Source organism: Cnephaeus nilssonii (genome assembly GCF_951640355.1).
Source record: "Cnephaeus nilssonii genome assembly, chromosome: 7".
In the NCBI taxonomy this organism is placed as follows: domain Eukaryota; kingdom Metazoa; phylum Chordata; class Mammalia; order Chiroptera; family Vespertilionidae; genus Cnephaeus; species Cnephaeus nilssonii.
In genome coordinates this window covers 14676400-14694959 of record NC_137078.1, presented here as the reverse complement: position 1 = coordinate 14694959, position 18560 = coordinate 14676400, and the positions used below count along the sequence as shown (strand labels likewise).

General features: G+C 41.9%; 1 protein-coding gene across 1 annotated transcript in view; it reads left to right on the top strand.

The window, feature by feature from the left end:
* The window catches only part of F13A1 (coagulation factor XIII A chain), a 172800-nt gene extending 160358 nt beyond the window's left edge, over positions 1 to 12442 (top strand). Inside the window, exons 14-15 of the mRNA XM_079778427.1 lie at positions 4692 to 4828; positions 10615 to 12442. Coding sequence (XP_079634553.1) covers positions 4692 to 4828; positions 10615 to 10768 — 291 coding nt within the window. The 3' untranslated portion in view covers positions 10769 to 12442. The remainder of the gene's footprint in view (positions 1 to 4691; positions 4829 to 10614) is intronic.
* Positions 12443 to 18560: the final 6118 nt, after the last annotated feature.

Below are 18560 nucleotides of genomic sequence, written 5' to 3'. Positions count from 1 at the left end.
CCCATAAAGTCAAAAAGAAAAAGTTGGGTAGTATATATGTTTTCAAATTTAGTTCAGGGTCAAGTTATAATCATTGTGCTCAACTGGTAGTTTAGTGACAGTATAAGGTAATACAGTCAATGATTTCTCAGTGGGCTTCAGAAAATAATGAGCCTATTTCCAGCAAAGAAAACGTCACTATTTTTGCTTCTCTGCTGTGAAAGATCACAGTGTATGTGGTGTTTAAAGATGAATGTTTTGGAGTCAGAAAGACCTAGATTTATATCTGGGTTCTACCATCTTACATCTATGTAACTTGGGCATTTTGTCTATCGTCTAAGTTTCAGTTTCACATCAGTGGGATGTGTAATGATCATGCCTACTCCCAAGCCCGTAGGGCAGTAGGAAGGACTAAGCAAGATCATACAAATAAAATGATGAGAAGAATGCCTGCATTACTAAGGGAACAGCATAAAATGTAAGTTATCGTTAATATTGTGGTTACTAATCAGAGTTAATTAGGGGTGTTAAGCAATGACTGGGGCACCAGACTGTTTGCATTTAGGTCTCACTTCCCCTACTTACTGTCTGTGTGAACTTGAACAAGTAACTTGTCTTCTCTGTGTCCCAGTTTCCTCATCTGTGAAATGAAGATTCATAGCATTTACTCCACACAGTTGTGAGGATTAAACGAGTTAACAGCATTGTTTGATGGGACTTTCTATGATTATGGTAATATTCTAAATCTGTACTGTCCTATATGATAGACACTAGCCACATATGCTAATAGTTACTGAGTACTTGAAATGTGGCTATGCAACTGAGGAGCTGTACTTTTAATTTAATTTAATTCACTTAGTTTAAATGTAAATAGCCACATGTGGCTAGTGGCTACCATTTGGACAGTGCAGACTAAGAACATTGCCTGACTGTCTTAACCCATTAGCACTGCAGCAAATGCCGGCGTGTGTTAGCCAGTAGCGGCGGTGGGGCCGTGCTGAGGGCATAGGTTACACACAGGCACCTGCTTCTCCTTGCAGTGACCACAGGCTGAGGAGGAGAAGGAAGTTCACGACTGAAAGCACTGGAAGTAAGGGGTGGGAGGTGAACTCCTAGATCAGACGGATCACATTGCCAACTAAATTCATTCTTTCTCAAACTCTTTCCTTCAACCCCACTTCAGTTTTGAATATAGTTATGTATATTGTAAAGCATATACTCCATGGAAGAGACCTTGTGATTTCCTAAAAGGTAATTTCTTCCCAAAAGTTTGTGTGTGTGCATGTGTGTCAATAACTTTCTTGTTTACCAAAGAATCAGTTGCTCATTATCATGGAATAGCAAAAAAAATAAGAACTCAGTATGTTAATATTGGTGAATTATGTTTAACTTGGAAAAGCATATTTTGTCAATTTTTCAAAACAGAGATACTTTAAATGGAAAAATTTAAAGAATCAGGGCCATCAAACCTGGAAAATAATTTAATGACACCGAGTATAACATATTCTTTATCCTTTTCTCTGGTTCAAGTAATAGCTACCCTTCTCTAAGGTGAATACACATAAAAGTGTCTTCTTGATCTAACTCTCTGGATTGCTAAAGGCTCCCTTTACTTGAGGTTTTATGAGAGCAAGGAAATCAGAAACATAATTATGCTGATATGAAATTATTTTTACAGCACTGAAGAAAAGCAGGGCAGATTCCCTAAAAAATTAGATTTGAACAGACATTTCCAGCCACAGTAGTCATCATTCGCAGCATTTCACAGATACCACAGCGTGGCACACCACTCAAATAAACACTCGATATGAAAATACTGTGCGTATGTTCCATTTTTCTCAACAGAATGAGGGGAAATATCTCCACTTAAATTCCTAAGCAGAAAATAGTGATGTTAAATGTTGGGCAGGCTTTTATATTTGGTTTGGTTTGAGTTTTAAGGCTCATTATCATCTCAGTAGTTAGGCGAAGGACGTTTAAATTTGGGTACAAGAGACAGATGTCAGGAAAGTGACACTGCGTCTTTGATAATTGCAAAAGGAGCATTCTCCAAACTTGAAGGGACCTCTTTTCCCATCTTCCCAGCCCTTCTAAGCCCCTTCTCCACCCCGGGACCAGGAAAGGCTGAGCAGTATTTATAGAGGTAAATACCACTCCTGCTGCAGCTAATTATAGAGGTACTCTCTGGAAGCAACCTGATTAGACATGACATATGAAATTACCTGAGAAGACTTAATATTCTAATCATATTCATACCTAAAGCCTATCCATGAAGACCCAAACACACAGGCCAACTTTTTAAACACCTGATTTCCCCCATCACTGTCATCAGTGACCAGAAAGATGCACGTGGCTTTCCACAGCCCGGATCTTCCTATAGTGCTCGCCTCCCAGTATGGAGATGGTTCTCATCCTGGAGCCCCCAAGTCCCCGAGGGCCATGCAGAGATCACATGGGTCTATCTAAACCCCCTAAAACTACTTGCAGTTGTGCATGTCTCATATTTGTCACTGTAATAAATCTGTGTGGGAGGGTCAGTAGATATTATCAGATGTTTTAAGGGGCTTGTGCTCAGACTTATACAAGTATACAGAAGGCAGATGGCTCCAAAATATCCCCTCCCCCCAAAATTAAAATCATCAGAGCAAATAATGTTACTAGTAGTGTCTCTGAAGGAGCCCAACTTTCTCAAATTTAGAAAGTTTATGTAGATGTTATCTTTAGTTTGTGTGTGTGTTTTTTTAATGCAAAAAAATTTGTTCAACTTAAAGTAGACAGGTTCTACTGCCTGAGAGGCAATGTAATTATTTGGGGAGGGCCTAGACCTCTATAATTTTAAAGTTCCCCGGTGATTCCATTGAGCGTGCCAGGCTGGGGACCACTTACTAAAGTGCTGCACACACTGCCTGGCTCACAAGCCATGCTCGGTGGTGACAGCTGCTGTGGTCACCATCATGGTCACCGTCTGCTCCACCCCTGATTCCTGTGAGCCTGCTCTCCACCCATCCCACCCCGGGAGATGGGGATCCGAATTTAATAAACATGGGGAATCGGCTACAATTTTCATTTTTCTTACACATTTAAAAAATTTCATAGATATAGGTTTAGTCACAAATGTATGTTCTAGATTAAAGCCATAAAGTTCTATTCTTGACTATAGAGTCTTCTTCTCTGGGCAATGTCCTTCTCCTTTCATTAGAAAGTCTCATTTCCACATGACGTTTTCTATATTACACATACTGCTTAAAGAAACAAAGTATAATAATGACTAGGTTGTTGTATAGGAAAATCAAATAACCATTAAATTCCTTTTTTTAAGCAGTCAGCCTAATTGAACAATATTTACTGGGCATTGGCTAGATATTGGAGTAGAAAGTGGGCTAGAATAAAAGGTGAATAAAACAAACTCCCCCAGCCTGGCTGGTGTGGTTCAGTGGTTGAGCATCAACCCATGAACCAAGAGGTCGCTAGTTCAATTCCCGGTCTGGTCACATGCCCAGGTTGTAGGCTCGATTCCCAGTAGGGGGTGTGCAGGAGATAGCTGATTGATGATGTTTCTCTCTCATCAAAGTTTCTATATCTCTGTCACTCTCCCTTCCTCTCTCTCTAAAAATCAATAAAAACATTAAAAATAACTCCCCCAAGCTTTGCCACTTCAAAAAGCATAAGCTGTAATGTATTAGCCTTTGCCATGTGTCATGATGCTTTATATGTACTATATCATCCTACCCTTTTATTGCAATGAAGGACTTTTATTATTATCTTGTTCCCAAATTACTTAGTGCTTTACAGATCCATCCACAGGATGCACAGCCCCTAAGCAAACAAGCTAATGCTATAGGCACCGGGACATGTTCCAGCACATTGTGTTGGTGTTGGGAAAGCAGGTAGTTCCGGGGGTGTGGCACAGTGCGGCACAGAGTAAACACAACTGGAATAGCATTCCCTTAGATCACCCCATAAAAGTGCCAGTCAGTTCAGAGCCAAGGAAACTGAGTCTCAGAAAGGTTGAGGAAGTGACAAGTCCCCACTGTTAGGAAGTGTTGAAGCTGGCATTGAACTCTGGCATCCCCTGCCAAACATCTGATCCTGCCGAGATATGGATAAACTCACCCACAATTCGTTTCACCCTCTCCTGACTCAGATGTTGTAGCTGCAGATGAAGTCTCTTCTGGCTATTTTAGTGTCCAGCTTCCTCTCCTCAAGTTCAACAGTGAGGACTCCCTCTTTTGACATACCGTAGTTCTTTATAGTGTTTCTAATAGTGAGAAGGCACAGGCCTTCTGGAGCATTTTTTCCTCTTGAACTTGGGAATTCCCCCAAGTTCTGGCAGGAAACTTGAGCCCTATCCCAGAAGCAGAGTTCACCTGGCCACTCTCACCACGAAATCTGTTACTACACCAAATGCATTTCTACTGCCTGCTGACAAAGAGCAGCCAGTGGCCAGGCTATTAACCTGAGTTCTAATTAGGGTGCTTTTTATAATGAGAAAAAGAGTGTGGTTCTAATTAGTAATTTTCCACCTTTTTCTCGGTAGGTGTCTCCCAGTCAAAGCAATAAGCTATCTGCATCGCACTGGTCCCTTCCCTTGCCAAAAAATAATCCTACTGCAAAACAGAAGCAACAGTGAAGGTGGTAAAGGACACGAGAGAGCAGAGAGAGGTTTTATGTGCTGCTAATGAGCTGTGTTCTCCCCCCAACTCTTTTCTTAGGTCCGTGGCGCTCAGATGGTTGGTTCTGACATGGTTGTGACAGTTGAGTTCACCAATCCCTTAAAGGAAACTCTGCAAAATGTTTGGATGCGCCTGGAAGGTCCTGGAGTGACAAAACCAATGAGGAAGATGTTCCGGTATGTGCGGAAGGGTTGTGGGAAGGTGATGTGGGGCTGTGGGACATTTAGTTCTCTGTGTCTTTTCCAAACTTACATCTAATTCCCAATGACAATGTCTCAGAAGCTGCCACTTCCTTACTGGTATTTCTGTGGGGCATGAAATAAAAATAGGGCTGGTTTGATCAAACTTCCATCATTTAATTCCTAAGACCATCCAAATGAGGTGGGTACAAGTATTATCTTCCTTAGGGAGGAGAGGAATTTGAGGCTTTGAGAGGTCAACTGATTTATCCCGAGGTGCACAGCTTATAAGAGTGACACCAAGATTCAGACTCAGGGTGGCTGATCCAGAACCAAGTGTCAAGCATGTTTGTGCCTTACCACTAACTTCCTCGTGTATCAATTCTACTAATGTGTCAAATATGTTACTAATAGCATATATGTCAAATATGCTATTCCCTAAGTGTTCCTTTTCTTGGATTATTTCTTCCCAACTCCACCTCCCAGACTTCACCAGCCCAAGCACTCAGGAGAATAAAGGTGAGTCTGAAGAGTTCTAGACTTTGTTTCCTAGTCAGGGAACCAATGACGACCCCAGGCCCGTAATAATAGAAGTGAAAGTCTGCTTCATTCCAACCTAGCACCATCAGATTGTGCCAGACAGTTCTCAGCTTCTTTGGCTTCTACGGACAAATACTGTCACCCACAGAACAGACCAGAATGCTCAACTAGCACTAATTGTTAGAAAATAATTGTACCTTTTGATCCTACCAATGATCTGAATTCTGTCATCTGGAGCTATACACAAAATAAGGCCCATTTCTCTTCCATCTGACGACTTGCAAATGTTTGCAAACAACTGTCACATCTTCCTTAAGTCTTCTCTATACCTGCCCTGACTTTATTCCTCTCGCCTCTAATATGGTTTTAGCTCCCTCCCTCTCCCACGCACTCCACTTTGTCAGTTTTCCTCTTAAGTGTGACACCCAGAATAGATCCCAATCTCTGAGGTTTATTACTTTCATTTCTACCACAAATAAGTCCCTGTCGGCATCAATCAATCTAGAAAATTTCCTGTGGGGTGACCTTCTAAGGTATAGAAAGGGAGGTGGGGGCTTTGGAAACTGCCTGATGACCAGATTCGTTGGAGATTGTCCCAATGTCCTTTATAGAAGTGACCCTGTTTTATAATCTGTGGGGCAACTACAAGGCCTCCTTCACCCCTTCTGGGGCACCTTTAAAAAGCAATTTGCCCACTAAGGGCTCCCTGCATTTCTTTCAAATTACAGTGCTCACAGCTTCTGCACACCAGAAGAGATGCCTGATGCTGGTGGATGCAATAAACAGCAGAGAAAATAACTTGAGTGCTTTAAAAAAATGCAAGCACCAAACATCCCAACCTTCCTGTGCTAATAGGAAAGTTGCAGGAGAAAAAAAGAATTAAATTAGAAATCAACCCTAGCTTGAGGAAGAGGTCAGCAATAATAGCCCTGCTTTGTCAGAAACCATAGTCTCACTCACTCGTTCTCGCACCTTCCAACTTGAATCAGATGCAAGAATCGCTTGGCAAAGTGAAACTTTTCTTCTTCAACACAACCCCCTGCTGTATTCAATTTTTGCTTCTCAATCAGTAACCCCACAGCCTCATCTGAGGGTACTTTTGCACCTTTACTCCTGCTACCTTTATACCTTGGCTGTGCCAAGAATCCCACCTTGATCAAAAGCCAATGCATGAAAGAAACAATCTATGTGTTAGAAAAAAGAGTAATGCTCACACAGTACAATGACGCACTACTTGGGAGGTATAAGGCTCAAAATAGGTGCATTGATTATTGTTAATATCTGACATTAGGGTGGGTAAAGTATAGCGAATAGGAAATGATGAAAGAGGCTAGTCCTTACATGGGCATTAGGCAAATGTCCCACTCATACTCTGCCATAAGGTGTTATTACTAGTTACTGCAATATATTGGTCTATGGCAGGTAGGTAACAGACAGGACACCAGTTCCTCCATCTCTCATGGGAATTCAGATCCAGGGGGGGGATCTCTCCAAAGTCAGGAAGCTTTATTTTTCAGAAACGGTCAAAATTGGAAAAAAATATATAATGTAGTGTAGGCTTGGGACTTTGGGGAGAGCACTACTTTATCCATTTCTTCCTGACTCCAGCACACACCTTCACAACCAAGAACTGAGCCAGCGATGCCCACAGCCATATTGCCAGATAGTTAGAAACACTCCAGAGTGCCCTCTGCTGCCAAGATCTGGTCTAAGAGTGGCAGGTCTATATAAGGACTTGGGCTCTTGAAAAGGGCAATTCTGTAGAAGCAGAATCCTTCACAAGGCTGAGTTCTTTTCTAGGACACACATCTTCAATAGTAAAGGGAGTCACCACCCTGAGGTCCACCCACACCCCTGCAGGGGTCTTAGAAGGTAGGGTGTATCTTGCTTAAAACAGTGGGTCTGGAAGGTAGGAGCTGGTAAACCAGGAATTGAAGTAGGAACAAGGAAGGCAGTGGGTGCCGTGTCTTATTCCTTGATCAGGGTATAAGCTAACTCTACTCTGAGAAGGTTTACCTTCCTGCCCTTCCCCCACTTCCTCTCACAGAATCTCAGCTTTCAAGTTTCTGCACTTGATATTCCCAGGACATAAAATAATTAATCTTCCAGATTCATTTTTCTCTTTTAAAAATGATCAGGTTCAGGGAGTTATTTCAAGAGAAAAGCTCCCTAACTTTGTGATTTTGGTTTAAATGTTGAGTTTTTCAAGTAGGACGGAAGTTGAGGGCTAGACCCATGGAGGAAAAACCATAGAGAGTTGCAGTTTATTGTAATAATAATCCCATTTGCCCTCATGTGTTCAAGATGATAAATGGCCAGCATATCCCGATGGCTCAGCACATTACTGAGAACCATTTATCACCACATCTATCCGCAGGCAAATAAGATTATTCCAGTATTACTCCACTTACCAAGGTGGGGAAAGGATTTATTTCTCTCTTTCTGTATCTATTTGTCTGTAGGCAAAGGCATACTTGGACATGCATGTGTGTCTTCATGTAGCATTTTTGTGTTGTGCTCAGACATGATGAGTGTACAACGTGTACATGTATGAGATACAGGTGTGAATATCATCATGTGGGCGAGTTTATGAGTGAGCACAAATAATGTAAAGCTCAGAGACTACAGTTTCTGTCTGAGGTAGTTACCTGCATTACATGCTGCAGGCCAGATTTTTGAGCAAGATGACTATTTCACAAAGTGTTTCTGATTGATCACTTGGGGAAACCAGAGAAGGGAAAATGAATGGATTGGGGTAAAAATAGCACAATTATTGAGAAATAAATATCTCAAAACATACTCCTATTGAATTAATCACTGCAATGAAGGATGGATAACTTCTTTTCCACCTACAGGCAGGAGGAACCTACTGTCCTAAATTATTTTGCAGATGGTCCAGGCAGAGAAAACAGCAGCCACAAAGGTGACTGTGATAATAATAAAAATAACACCACATACCTAACACTTGGCACTTCCCATGCCTTGCCATAGTTCTAAGCACATTACAAATATAAACTCTTCACACCCTGTTCAATATTCCATAGTATCCACCTTTTACAGGCAAGGAAACCCATAGTGAGGTCAATGATTTTTAAATCCTGAATCATAAAATCAATTTACTGAGTTTAAAAACTACATATATAGGTTATATGTGTGTCCTTTTCACATAGTTTGGCTTTTCTATAACTGATTTAAAGAATTTATATAGTCACATTTATAAAGAAAGAAATTATGAAAAGTGTTAGCAAATACCAAATTAATGGAGACATTTAGACTATCAGTGTAAAGTCAATGACTAGAGTAGCCCCAAAGAGAGAGGTTCCCAAGGCCTCGATGCCTTTCTAGTTCACTGGCCACAGATAGGAGAGAGAAAGGGATTTCTTACTTAGTATCTGGATTTCTAGAACCTGGGCCTCTTTCCTTTTTTGTCCCAGAGGATACACCCACAGCCAGTGGAAGTATATATTGTTATAGTGACATTTGAGGAAATCTTTGGGTTCCAATTTTACATAGCATAGGTCAAGCACAGGTATGTGGCCCATGTTTCTCCCTTCACTCTGGCTCTGTCTAAAGTGATGTAGTGGGGGTCCAACCCCGAGAGCAAATGGGAGCTCATGTGGCTGAGGCCCTTGGACCACCAAACTCTCCTTCACAGTTCTTCCTTGCAACACCTCCAACCACCCTGAGTCCAAAGCTACAGTGTTATCCCCAGATGCTTTGGTCCCCCAGGTCCCTCCATGGTGCTAACAAAGATTTCCTCCTCCAGTTCTTGGCCAATCTATCTATGGATCTATCCACAAAATTCCTCTATATAGTGCATTTCTCATTTCTGAACACAAGTGCCCTTATCATGTCCCCCAGTGTGTCTCTTTTTCCATCGTCCCAGACCATCGGGCTCTGTGGCCATGGAAACATCCATATGTCCCTTTGGATCTAAGTTTCCTCATCGGTAGAACAAGACCATTGAAATAAGTGATTTCTAACTGCTTTCCAATCCTCACATGCTGAGCCTCAGTACCCCCTGGAAATAATCAGATCCCTTATCCCTCTTTTCAATTCATTTCCCTGTTGCTCTCCCAGAAAAGCACTGGCCCAGGGTCCCATGCAAAGCCACTCAGTATGTGCCCTCCCTGAGAGTCAGAGAGCAAAGACCAGGAATCCGCCATGAACAGCACTTACTTGAGAAATCAAACTTGTGGAAAAGCAAGTGCAGTGATCAAAAAGTCATCTTTTTATAGGGTATAGTATGAAGTACAGTATACAGTAGTAGAAAGAGCGTGGATTTGGAAATCAGATAAACCTGGGTTTGAATCTCATCTCTGCCCATTAACAGCTCTGTGGTCCTATAAAAGTTGCTTTGTTTGTTTAATCTTCCATTTTTATTAACTTTAAAATGTGTCAAATGGTATCTAACTCAACCATCATACATATAAAACCTGCTGTAATCTCCTCCTGAAGCTGACATGGGTGATATATGTGATATATGTGATATGCCCCAGAGAAGCTTAAAACCTCCTAACCCTTATTGACCTCAGTTATGCACTGCAGTGGGCTTGGCCATGAAGCTTGGGAAGGCCTCATAGCATGGGCTTCAGAGCAAGAGGAGGATATCAAGACCATCAAAGGCTAGGCTCTCTATCAGCAGGCAACCAATGAGGAGCAGAAAAGTGCATGGGCAGAGGACCCAGCTTGGTGGTTGAAACAGGATTACAAATTACAGAGCATGCAGATACTCCAAGTCATTTGGCAGCAGGCAGGGTTATGATCTTGGGCCTGGGAAAAGGTCTATCCCAAGAAAGCGGGTGAGAACTAATCAGAGTGTTGGCACCTCAGCAAAGGCATCCAAGGGATTCAGATAGGAGTCAAGTCACAGATGGGGCCAAGGCACTTCAGTCACATTGGTGAGGCCACTATAGAGGCTTGGGAACAAGTTAGAGTTCAGTTAACTCGTGGGTGGTAGGGCTCAGCCCAGCTCACCATACACTGCATGGACCACATATACTGAGAGACATGCTGATGCATCCAAGAGGAAAAAACCATGGCCCAAGGGACTGTTACTGGCAGACTCTGGCAGAGCTTCAGTAGGGCCCTCCTTCGGGTTGTAACCAGTAGAACCAGCCAGTCTTCTAGTCACCATCAACTGAGAGAAGGGAGCAGGGCTTCTCACTGCTTCCTGATCAAGTTGGGAAACTGGATCTGCCTCTGCGGGAAGTAAAACCTTTCCTCTCTTTTCATCCTTTCAGTGAAATCCGGCCCAACTCCACTGTGCAATGGGAAGAAGTGTGTCGGCCTTGGGTCTCCGGCCCTCGGAAGCTGATGGCCAGCATGACCAGTGACTCCCTGAGACATGTGTATGGCGAGCTGGATTTGCAGATTCAAAGACAACCTTCTGTGTAAATGCAGAGGAGGCTGAGATGGACCCAGGCACTTGGCCTCTTCTAATCTTGGCTAAGGAAATTCTAATGCAAAAATAGTCAGCTCTTGCTTTAATTTAGTTGTGAAGACCCAGGCAGGACTGGACAGGGCACCAGAGTGGGGATGCTGTGTATTTCAAAGATAGACTTTCCCAAACTCAGGCTATTCATAGTGGGAGGGAGCTAGTTTTTCATCACTCTACCTTCCAAAGGATTCTGAGGATTAGCTTTAATTAAGCCCTAATTAAACTCTCATATCTCATAAGAGTAAAAGTCATCATTTATCATCACAAATGGCTGCAGCTTCAAATATCAGAGGACTTCCCTTAGCAACGGGATTTGCTAAATACCTGGCCTCATGTAAAACAAGATTTCTGGTCCCCCATTCATACTTTTATAAGGGTGATATACTCCCCCAAATGGGGGAAAGCACATGATTCAGCCCTAAAATTCTATTTCCCTTTCTTAGAAGCAGGTTCTGCCCTCCGTGTCAGGATATTTCTCCCATGGATTGAGTACAACATCATTTGTCTTCTTGGCAAAACTCAGGAAAGGTCTTTCATCTTGCACCTGCAGCAAAGCAACTGCCTGCCAAATTTCACAGATTTGCCTTGTGAGAAGATGTGGCCCCATATTAGCAAATTGCATTTGTGAGAAACTTAATCACCTAAGAGGAGCTAAGAAAGCAGGTGCAATGCTCAGATCTATTAAATAATGCAGTTTTATGGTACATTTTATAGGTGGTGTCACATCATGGCCTGATCAGCAGGAACCAATAGCCCTTTAACCCTTTCTGGGCTACAGTACAGGCATACCTCAAACCACCACAATGAAGCGGAGTATCCTAATAAAGCAAGTTGCAGTTGTTTTGCTGGTGAAGGGTATTGCCTTCACTTTGTAAAAATTGCAAGGATGCCTGTACTAGAAATTAATGAGTCTAGCTTGCAACAGGAGGAATCAGGAATTAGTCTCTTTAATTAGTAATTATATTTCACCTGTCTCTCTGGGATCATTTTGCATAATGATACATTTTAGAGGCAGAATAAGCCCAACAATTTGGAGAAGCAGGCAGATTTACTGACCAAGCCTGTGGGAGGATGGGCAGCCACTAATCCTCTCGTCCTTCACATCACCCATGTTGAGACCTCAGCTCATCACTCAGATGCTGAGAGGTAATATGGACTCCGCCTTGCAAATAGCTAGTAGTACTGCAGACCCTATGACAGAGGATGCTGACATCATTTGTATTGTGCTCCAATGTATTTATTTGCAAAGCTGATGCATGGTCAGAATTACCCACTGATATGCCTAGGGTGTGATTTAGGTCGGTAGATTGTGATTCTTAACAAACAAAAAAGAGCAGAAGAAACCTGAGGGAGAGGCCAGAATGGAATTCTTAGTCTATATAACCACATTTCTAAGTCTTTGAGACTGTTTATGAGCTTTTAGCACCAAGAGTCCATGAAGGTAGCTGGCCCCCGATGGGAACATCATACTAACTCTATTAAGTAATCTCCCAGCATTTGCCAAGCCTTCCAATATCCAATTTTAAAGTTAAAGGAATTCTGTGAGACTGTCAATCTGGCTTAATGTAGTATATTCTTATTAACTAGAATGTAATCAAAGCTTAAAATAAAGTTAACCTGATTTTGTTTGCATCTGCACAAAAGTGAATGCTTTGAATTTTCAGTATAACATAATACTACTCAACTGCTCAATAAATCACCCTTCATTAGTAGATCATCCACCTGGACAAGAAGACAAGAATTTCTCCTTTCAAAAAATTGACCATAGTTGTTATTGATGTCAAAGTAAGTTCTCCTTGCTGCTCTCTCTATATTTTAGCCACATTCACTGGAGGAAGAGGTTTACATATTTAGTTCAAAAACCAGCTTCTAGAAACTTTCTCATGAATGATCTCGTTAATCATTAGGGTAAATCAGTGGACAAGCCAGCATGAATACCTATCGTAATGAATACTTTATCATAATGAACACCTTTTGTGGACTTAAAACAGAGATGGAAAATATATGGCAAATATGCACAGGAGAGCCTACATTCATGGTAGACATCACTCAACAATTGCAGCTCATATTGCACCTCAGAGACCTTCTCAACACAGTACTCCAGGAAGCTATTACCAACTAATTTGGAGTTGGCACACAAAACTTATGTGCTATGTCTACTTTAGAGCCAGTCCAACTCTTTTAATAGCTGAGATTCTATGCCATATAATAATACTGTGGCTCTACAAGTTATATTTTTGCAATGGTAAACAATGTATCTTAGATAGCAGCAGAGATTCTAAATTCTACTTTCTGTCTATACTAGTCCTCTGTGCCTTTGAACAAATCCTTATTTGCGTTTATAGCTTCAGTGGCTAAAGAGGGGTAACAATACTTACATTTCCACAAGGTTCTTCTGGGGAATATATCAAACAAACCTTAACAACAACACATGCAAAACTATGGGCAGATAGATGATGATAGATAGATGATAGAAGATAGATAGATAGATAGATAGATAGATAGATAGATAGATAGACAGACAGACAGATAGATATTGTATGAATATATATGGGTGTTTTTTTAAGTACTTTTACTTCATCAACCTGTAAAAGGAGTAAATATAAGTATTTCCAAACTGTTGATGAAGAACTTAAAAAGGTCTAAGAAGCCATGTGTCATGGCAAATTAAGCTGGGGCAGGAGTATGCAGTGTAATCAACCTCTGGCTTTCTGTACACTCTACATACCTTGTCTCCCAAGAGTTTTAAGAATGCTGATCTAAAACCAACTTCAAGATTCTTTGAAGAGCTACAGTATAACAAACAAAAACATGCACAAATTTATAATAGTAATGTGGAGGGAAATAGAGTTTGTGCTAGACTCGTTGGCAATTAAAAGTCACAGAATTCTTGGTGTAAGTTTATTTATTAACATCCATCCAATATTATTACAAAGTTAATAAGCAGTCAACCACCCCAACCATCCATTTTATTCACCTTTTCTACCACTCAGCCATCCTCCCAAAATTCAGACAGCCAGACAGCCAGCCTTCCAACCACCTATCCATTCTTTATTCCAACCATCCATCTAACCACCCAACCATTCATTAATAAACGCATGCAAGAATGAATTTAAAAAGTATTTATTGAATATTAGGCATCATACTAGAGCTTAGGGATTCAAAAATGAAAAACTCATGTTCCATACCCAGAAAGCATTCACAAGCCAGAGGAGGAGCCAAATGCATAAATAGAGTACAAAGGGATAGATGTTAGTACAATATGCCCAGAGTACCATGGAAATAAACAGAAAAAGATGCATGAAAACCGCTCCCCAAAATCTGCAAGGATAATGGGAAAATATTTAAATAGACTCTTAAAAAAGAATAGGAAGTAAGTTGGAGATCATTTGACAGAAAAGAGCTCATGCAACAGCCTAGAGGAAAGAAAGAACATGGCCCTTTTAAAGAATTGAAATTAGCTTGGCATGAAGAGGTGGTGAATATCCAGCAAGGGGAGGCAGAGCTTTTCATATTCACCATAATGATGCAAGAAATCATTCATGAGAAAGTATTTGCAAAGATTCTTAGCCACAGAAATGCAGGTTTGCGTCAGAGCTAGAGTACTTACAGGAATGAGAATTAGTTCTTCTGGGTCATGTTGTGGAGGGAGGCTAATAGATGCTGCTAATAACACACTGGATGCATAACTAAAAAATATAGGTGGGTCAAGGCCCAAAGAGTATGGTGTAGAATTCCTATCTCAGGTCAGTGTGGCAAGTATAATATTGGGGTGTGGCTGCATTTGAATTCAAACACAGAAAATGAGATGTAGACAAAGTGGAAAAGGTGGCATGTTGGAGGGTGCTGTCCATTTCAAAAACTGATACAAATGTGTGACAGACAAATTCCTAGAGGCTAAAATTTGGGTAGCCATTTAGACATGACAATTACCATGCACAAGAAATGCTAAAGACCCAGAATCTTGTTCTGAGGGCCATGCTCACTTCTGACTTGAAGGCAAAGCTCTCCAAATCAGTACCCAAGAAATCCAACTGATTCTAGAGACACTTCTTCCCATCTTAAGGCAAGATTTTCCTTCTGTTCTAAGCACCTCAACTCATGTAGACTCAGTTTTACTTCCATAAGACTCTATTAAAAAAAGAACACAGGACAACAATAACAACATCTTTTGAGTATGTCTGTCAGAAATTACTCTTTAAAAACAAACATAAATAAATGATAAGTGGGGGAAAGCACCTCAGTTGCAGCAGGAAAACTTACTAGAAAATTGTGCTCACTCCAAAGACAATGGACTTTTTAAAAAAGATGCTTGGTAAGCTTACTGCTGATACAATTCCGGAACTCCTATTAATTTTCACATTAATTAATCATTGTTCTAGGACAAGTAATTATCTAAGCAATATTTCACCATCCTGAAACTAATCCAACATAAGGGTCCTAGTGAGTATTTCTATTAGTAAAAGCAAGTGCCTATAACACAGAAAGGATTCTTTCTATTCTTTCTGATTTGAGCAAGTGGGCAAATATAGCATGTAAAATAATTACAATCAGACTTAGAATTTATCTTAAAGTGATAGAGTATCATCCTGGCCAATGTGGCTCAGTTGGTTGGAATGTCATCCTGTGCACCAAAGGGCTGTGGGTCAGATTCCCAGTCAGGGCACATACTCAGGTTTAGGGTTCAATCCCCAGTCAGGGTGTGTACAGGAGGCAACTGATCAATGTTTCTCTCTCACATTCTCTCTCTCACATTGATGTTTCTCTCTCTCTCTCTCTCTCTCAATCTCCCTCCTTCTCCCCCTCTCTCCCTCCATCCTTCCCTCCCTCTCTTTTCCTCTCTAAAATCAATAAAAACTTACCCTTGGGTGAGGATTTTAAAAAATGCATGCAGGAGATTTCTTTAAAGTCATAGAGCATCAATAACCATCAGATATCGTTACTCCTCTCATTGACAGGTGGGATGCAACTTCTCTCCCCTCTCCGTGATTCTATATGGCTCTATGATTACATTGACTGATGGAATGTGGTAGAAACAACACAATCAGTTCTTAGCCAAGGCCTTGGGAAACTGGTAACTTTCACTTGTCTCTTGAAATCCTTCTCCATTGAAGTCTTGAGTTTCCATGCAAAAGCTCAACTACTTTGACAATGTCATACTGAGGAATCTGCATGTAGATGTTCTTCTCAACCATTCTTGCTGAGCTCAGCCTTCCAGCTACTCCCACCAAAGCACCAGACATGACAATGAAGCCATCTTGGGCCCTCTAGACCCATCTACCAGCTGAATACCATCAAGTGATCTCAGTCAATGTCATTTAGAGCAGAAGACTCACTATGCCAAGCCTTACCCAAATGCTTGGCCAATCAAATTATGAGATATGTAAAATGATTATTGTTTTAAGCCACTAGGTTTGATGTCATCTATAAAGCAGTAGAACATAATCAGAGCACTTACTCCAATAATCTCAGAAAGGAGAACAATTTACTGACTAAATACTATTCTTGCTTTAAAGAAATATCAGTGTTTTGATCATCATTTTTCCTTTCTGAAAAATGTATAGACATGGGAAAAAGATGGCGACCGGCAGGAAGGTAGGGAGAGAGAGAGTGTGAGTGAGGAACCCATAAAGGAGAGTGTAGATGTGTGTGGTGTGTGTGTGTGTATGAGATAGGGTCAGTTAGATTCTGCAGGTCTTCCAAGGGGCTCCCTAACAGGGCAGCCCTAGACGGCGGAGCCCCGCGCACAAATCGGACACTTCTTGGCGGTTGGTGCGGATGCGGAGACCACGCCATCTTGAGAAACAGAGCTGCCTGAGACTCAGATCCTGGCTTCTGACACAAACCAGGACCCTGCAGCCACTGGGGACAGAGAACTGCTATCACAGCTTCAGACCAACAAACAACAAGAATCCAGACTTCCCCGCAGATTTCCGTGAGTCAAAGAGCCTATCCCCCTCCTCGCAGGCGCGCGGATAGCACCATAGTAACTTATAGACCCGCCCCTCCCCCAAGCTGCCGAGCTTTGCGAAGGGACGCGCTCCCCCTTAGGGAATTTGGCGCACGCTCGGACAGAAGCAGCTCCCCATCGGGGAAATCTGTCAGTGCGACTTCGGGGAATTTGGGGGAATTTGGCTCACAGGTCACAGCTCCCCCTTCGGGGATTCTTAGAGCGTGCACAGAGGGGCTTCCCTTTAGGGAATTTGGCGAGCAGGACGGACTCCGCCACCCTTCTGGGACTCTGGGAGAGTAACTGAGCCAGCTCACCTTCAGGATTTTAAGAATGTGCGCTCTAGCCGGTTTGGCTCAGTAGAGAGAGCACACACAGGACGCAGCTCCACTTCAGGGAATTTGGCACGCAGGACACAGCTGCCTGGGATCCCTGACTCACAGCGCATTCACACTAAGAGCCAGCGACCCCAATTGTTGGTGCGTGCACACACAGGGACCCTGATTCTCAACGAGAAACCGCACAAGGCAACAGAGACTTTGACACTCGAGTCTTGGTGCAGACACAGGGAAACTCTGACTCCTGGCACATGCTAAGGATCTCATTTTCGGCACATACCAACAGTGTAGTGCAGACAGGGCCCCTGATTCTAAATGTGCACATGGTACCACACGGAACACTGGGGACACTGATCCTGGGAAAGTCTGGTTCCCACCAACCAAAGGCAGCCACACGTCCTAGTGTCAGAGCACTTCAGTGAAACTAGGGTGGAGCAAAGTCCCCACAGCACACGGCCCAGGTCCACGCAAACGGAAGCTTGAGCTTTCTGGTAATAGCCAGAATGGGGAAACGAAATAACTCACAGAGGAAAGAAAATGTGGAGTCGCCAAGAAAGGAAATTAGTGAAACTGAAGCTTGCAACATGACCGAAAAGGAGTTCAGAGTAATGGTCATGGAATTTATACATCGGATGGATGAGAAAATCAACAACTTTTGCAAGAATCAGGAAGAAATGAAAAGTGATATAGCTACAATCAAAAACACCATGGAAAGTTTCAACAGTAGACTACAAGAAGCAGAGGACCGAATTAGTGAGTTAGAAGATCAGGTACAGAAACAAGCTCAATCTGAACAGCAATTAGAGAAAAAAATTAAAAAGCAGGAGGAAAGCCTAAGGGAGCTTCGGGACAACATGAAACGAAGTAACATGCGTATAATAGGGCTGCCAGAAGGACAAGAAGAGCAGCAGGGATTAGAAAATCTATTCGAAGAAATAATGACAGAAAACTTCCCGGATATGGGAAAGATAAAAGTTACGCAAGTACAGAGAGTCCCAAGCAGGATCAACCCCAAAAGACCCACACCAAGACATGTCATAATTTCAATGGCAAATATAAATGATAAAGAGAGAATCCTAAAGGCGGCAAGAGAGAGACAGAGAGTTACCTACAAAGGAACACCCATCAGATTGTCAAATGATTACTCAACAGAAACACAACAAGCTAGAAGTGAATGGAAGGAGGTATACAAAGTGTTGCAAAGCAAAGGACTGAATCCAAGAATACTATATCCAGCAAGACTATCAATCAAAATTGAAGGGGAAATCAGGAGCTTTGCAGACAAAAAAAGCCTCAGGGAGTTTATCACCACCAAACCAGCAATGCAAGAATTGCTAAAGGGAATACTGTAAAAAGAAGAAATAAACAGGTAAGAAGGAATACAGACACAAAAATAGATATGACTACAAACAAATACCTTTCAGTAATAACTTTAAATGTAAACGGACTAAATGCTCCAAT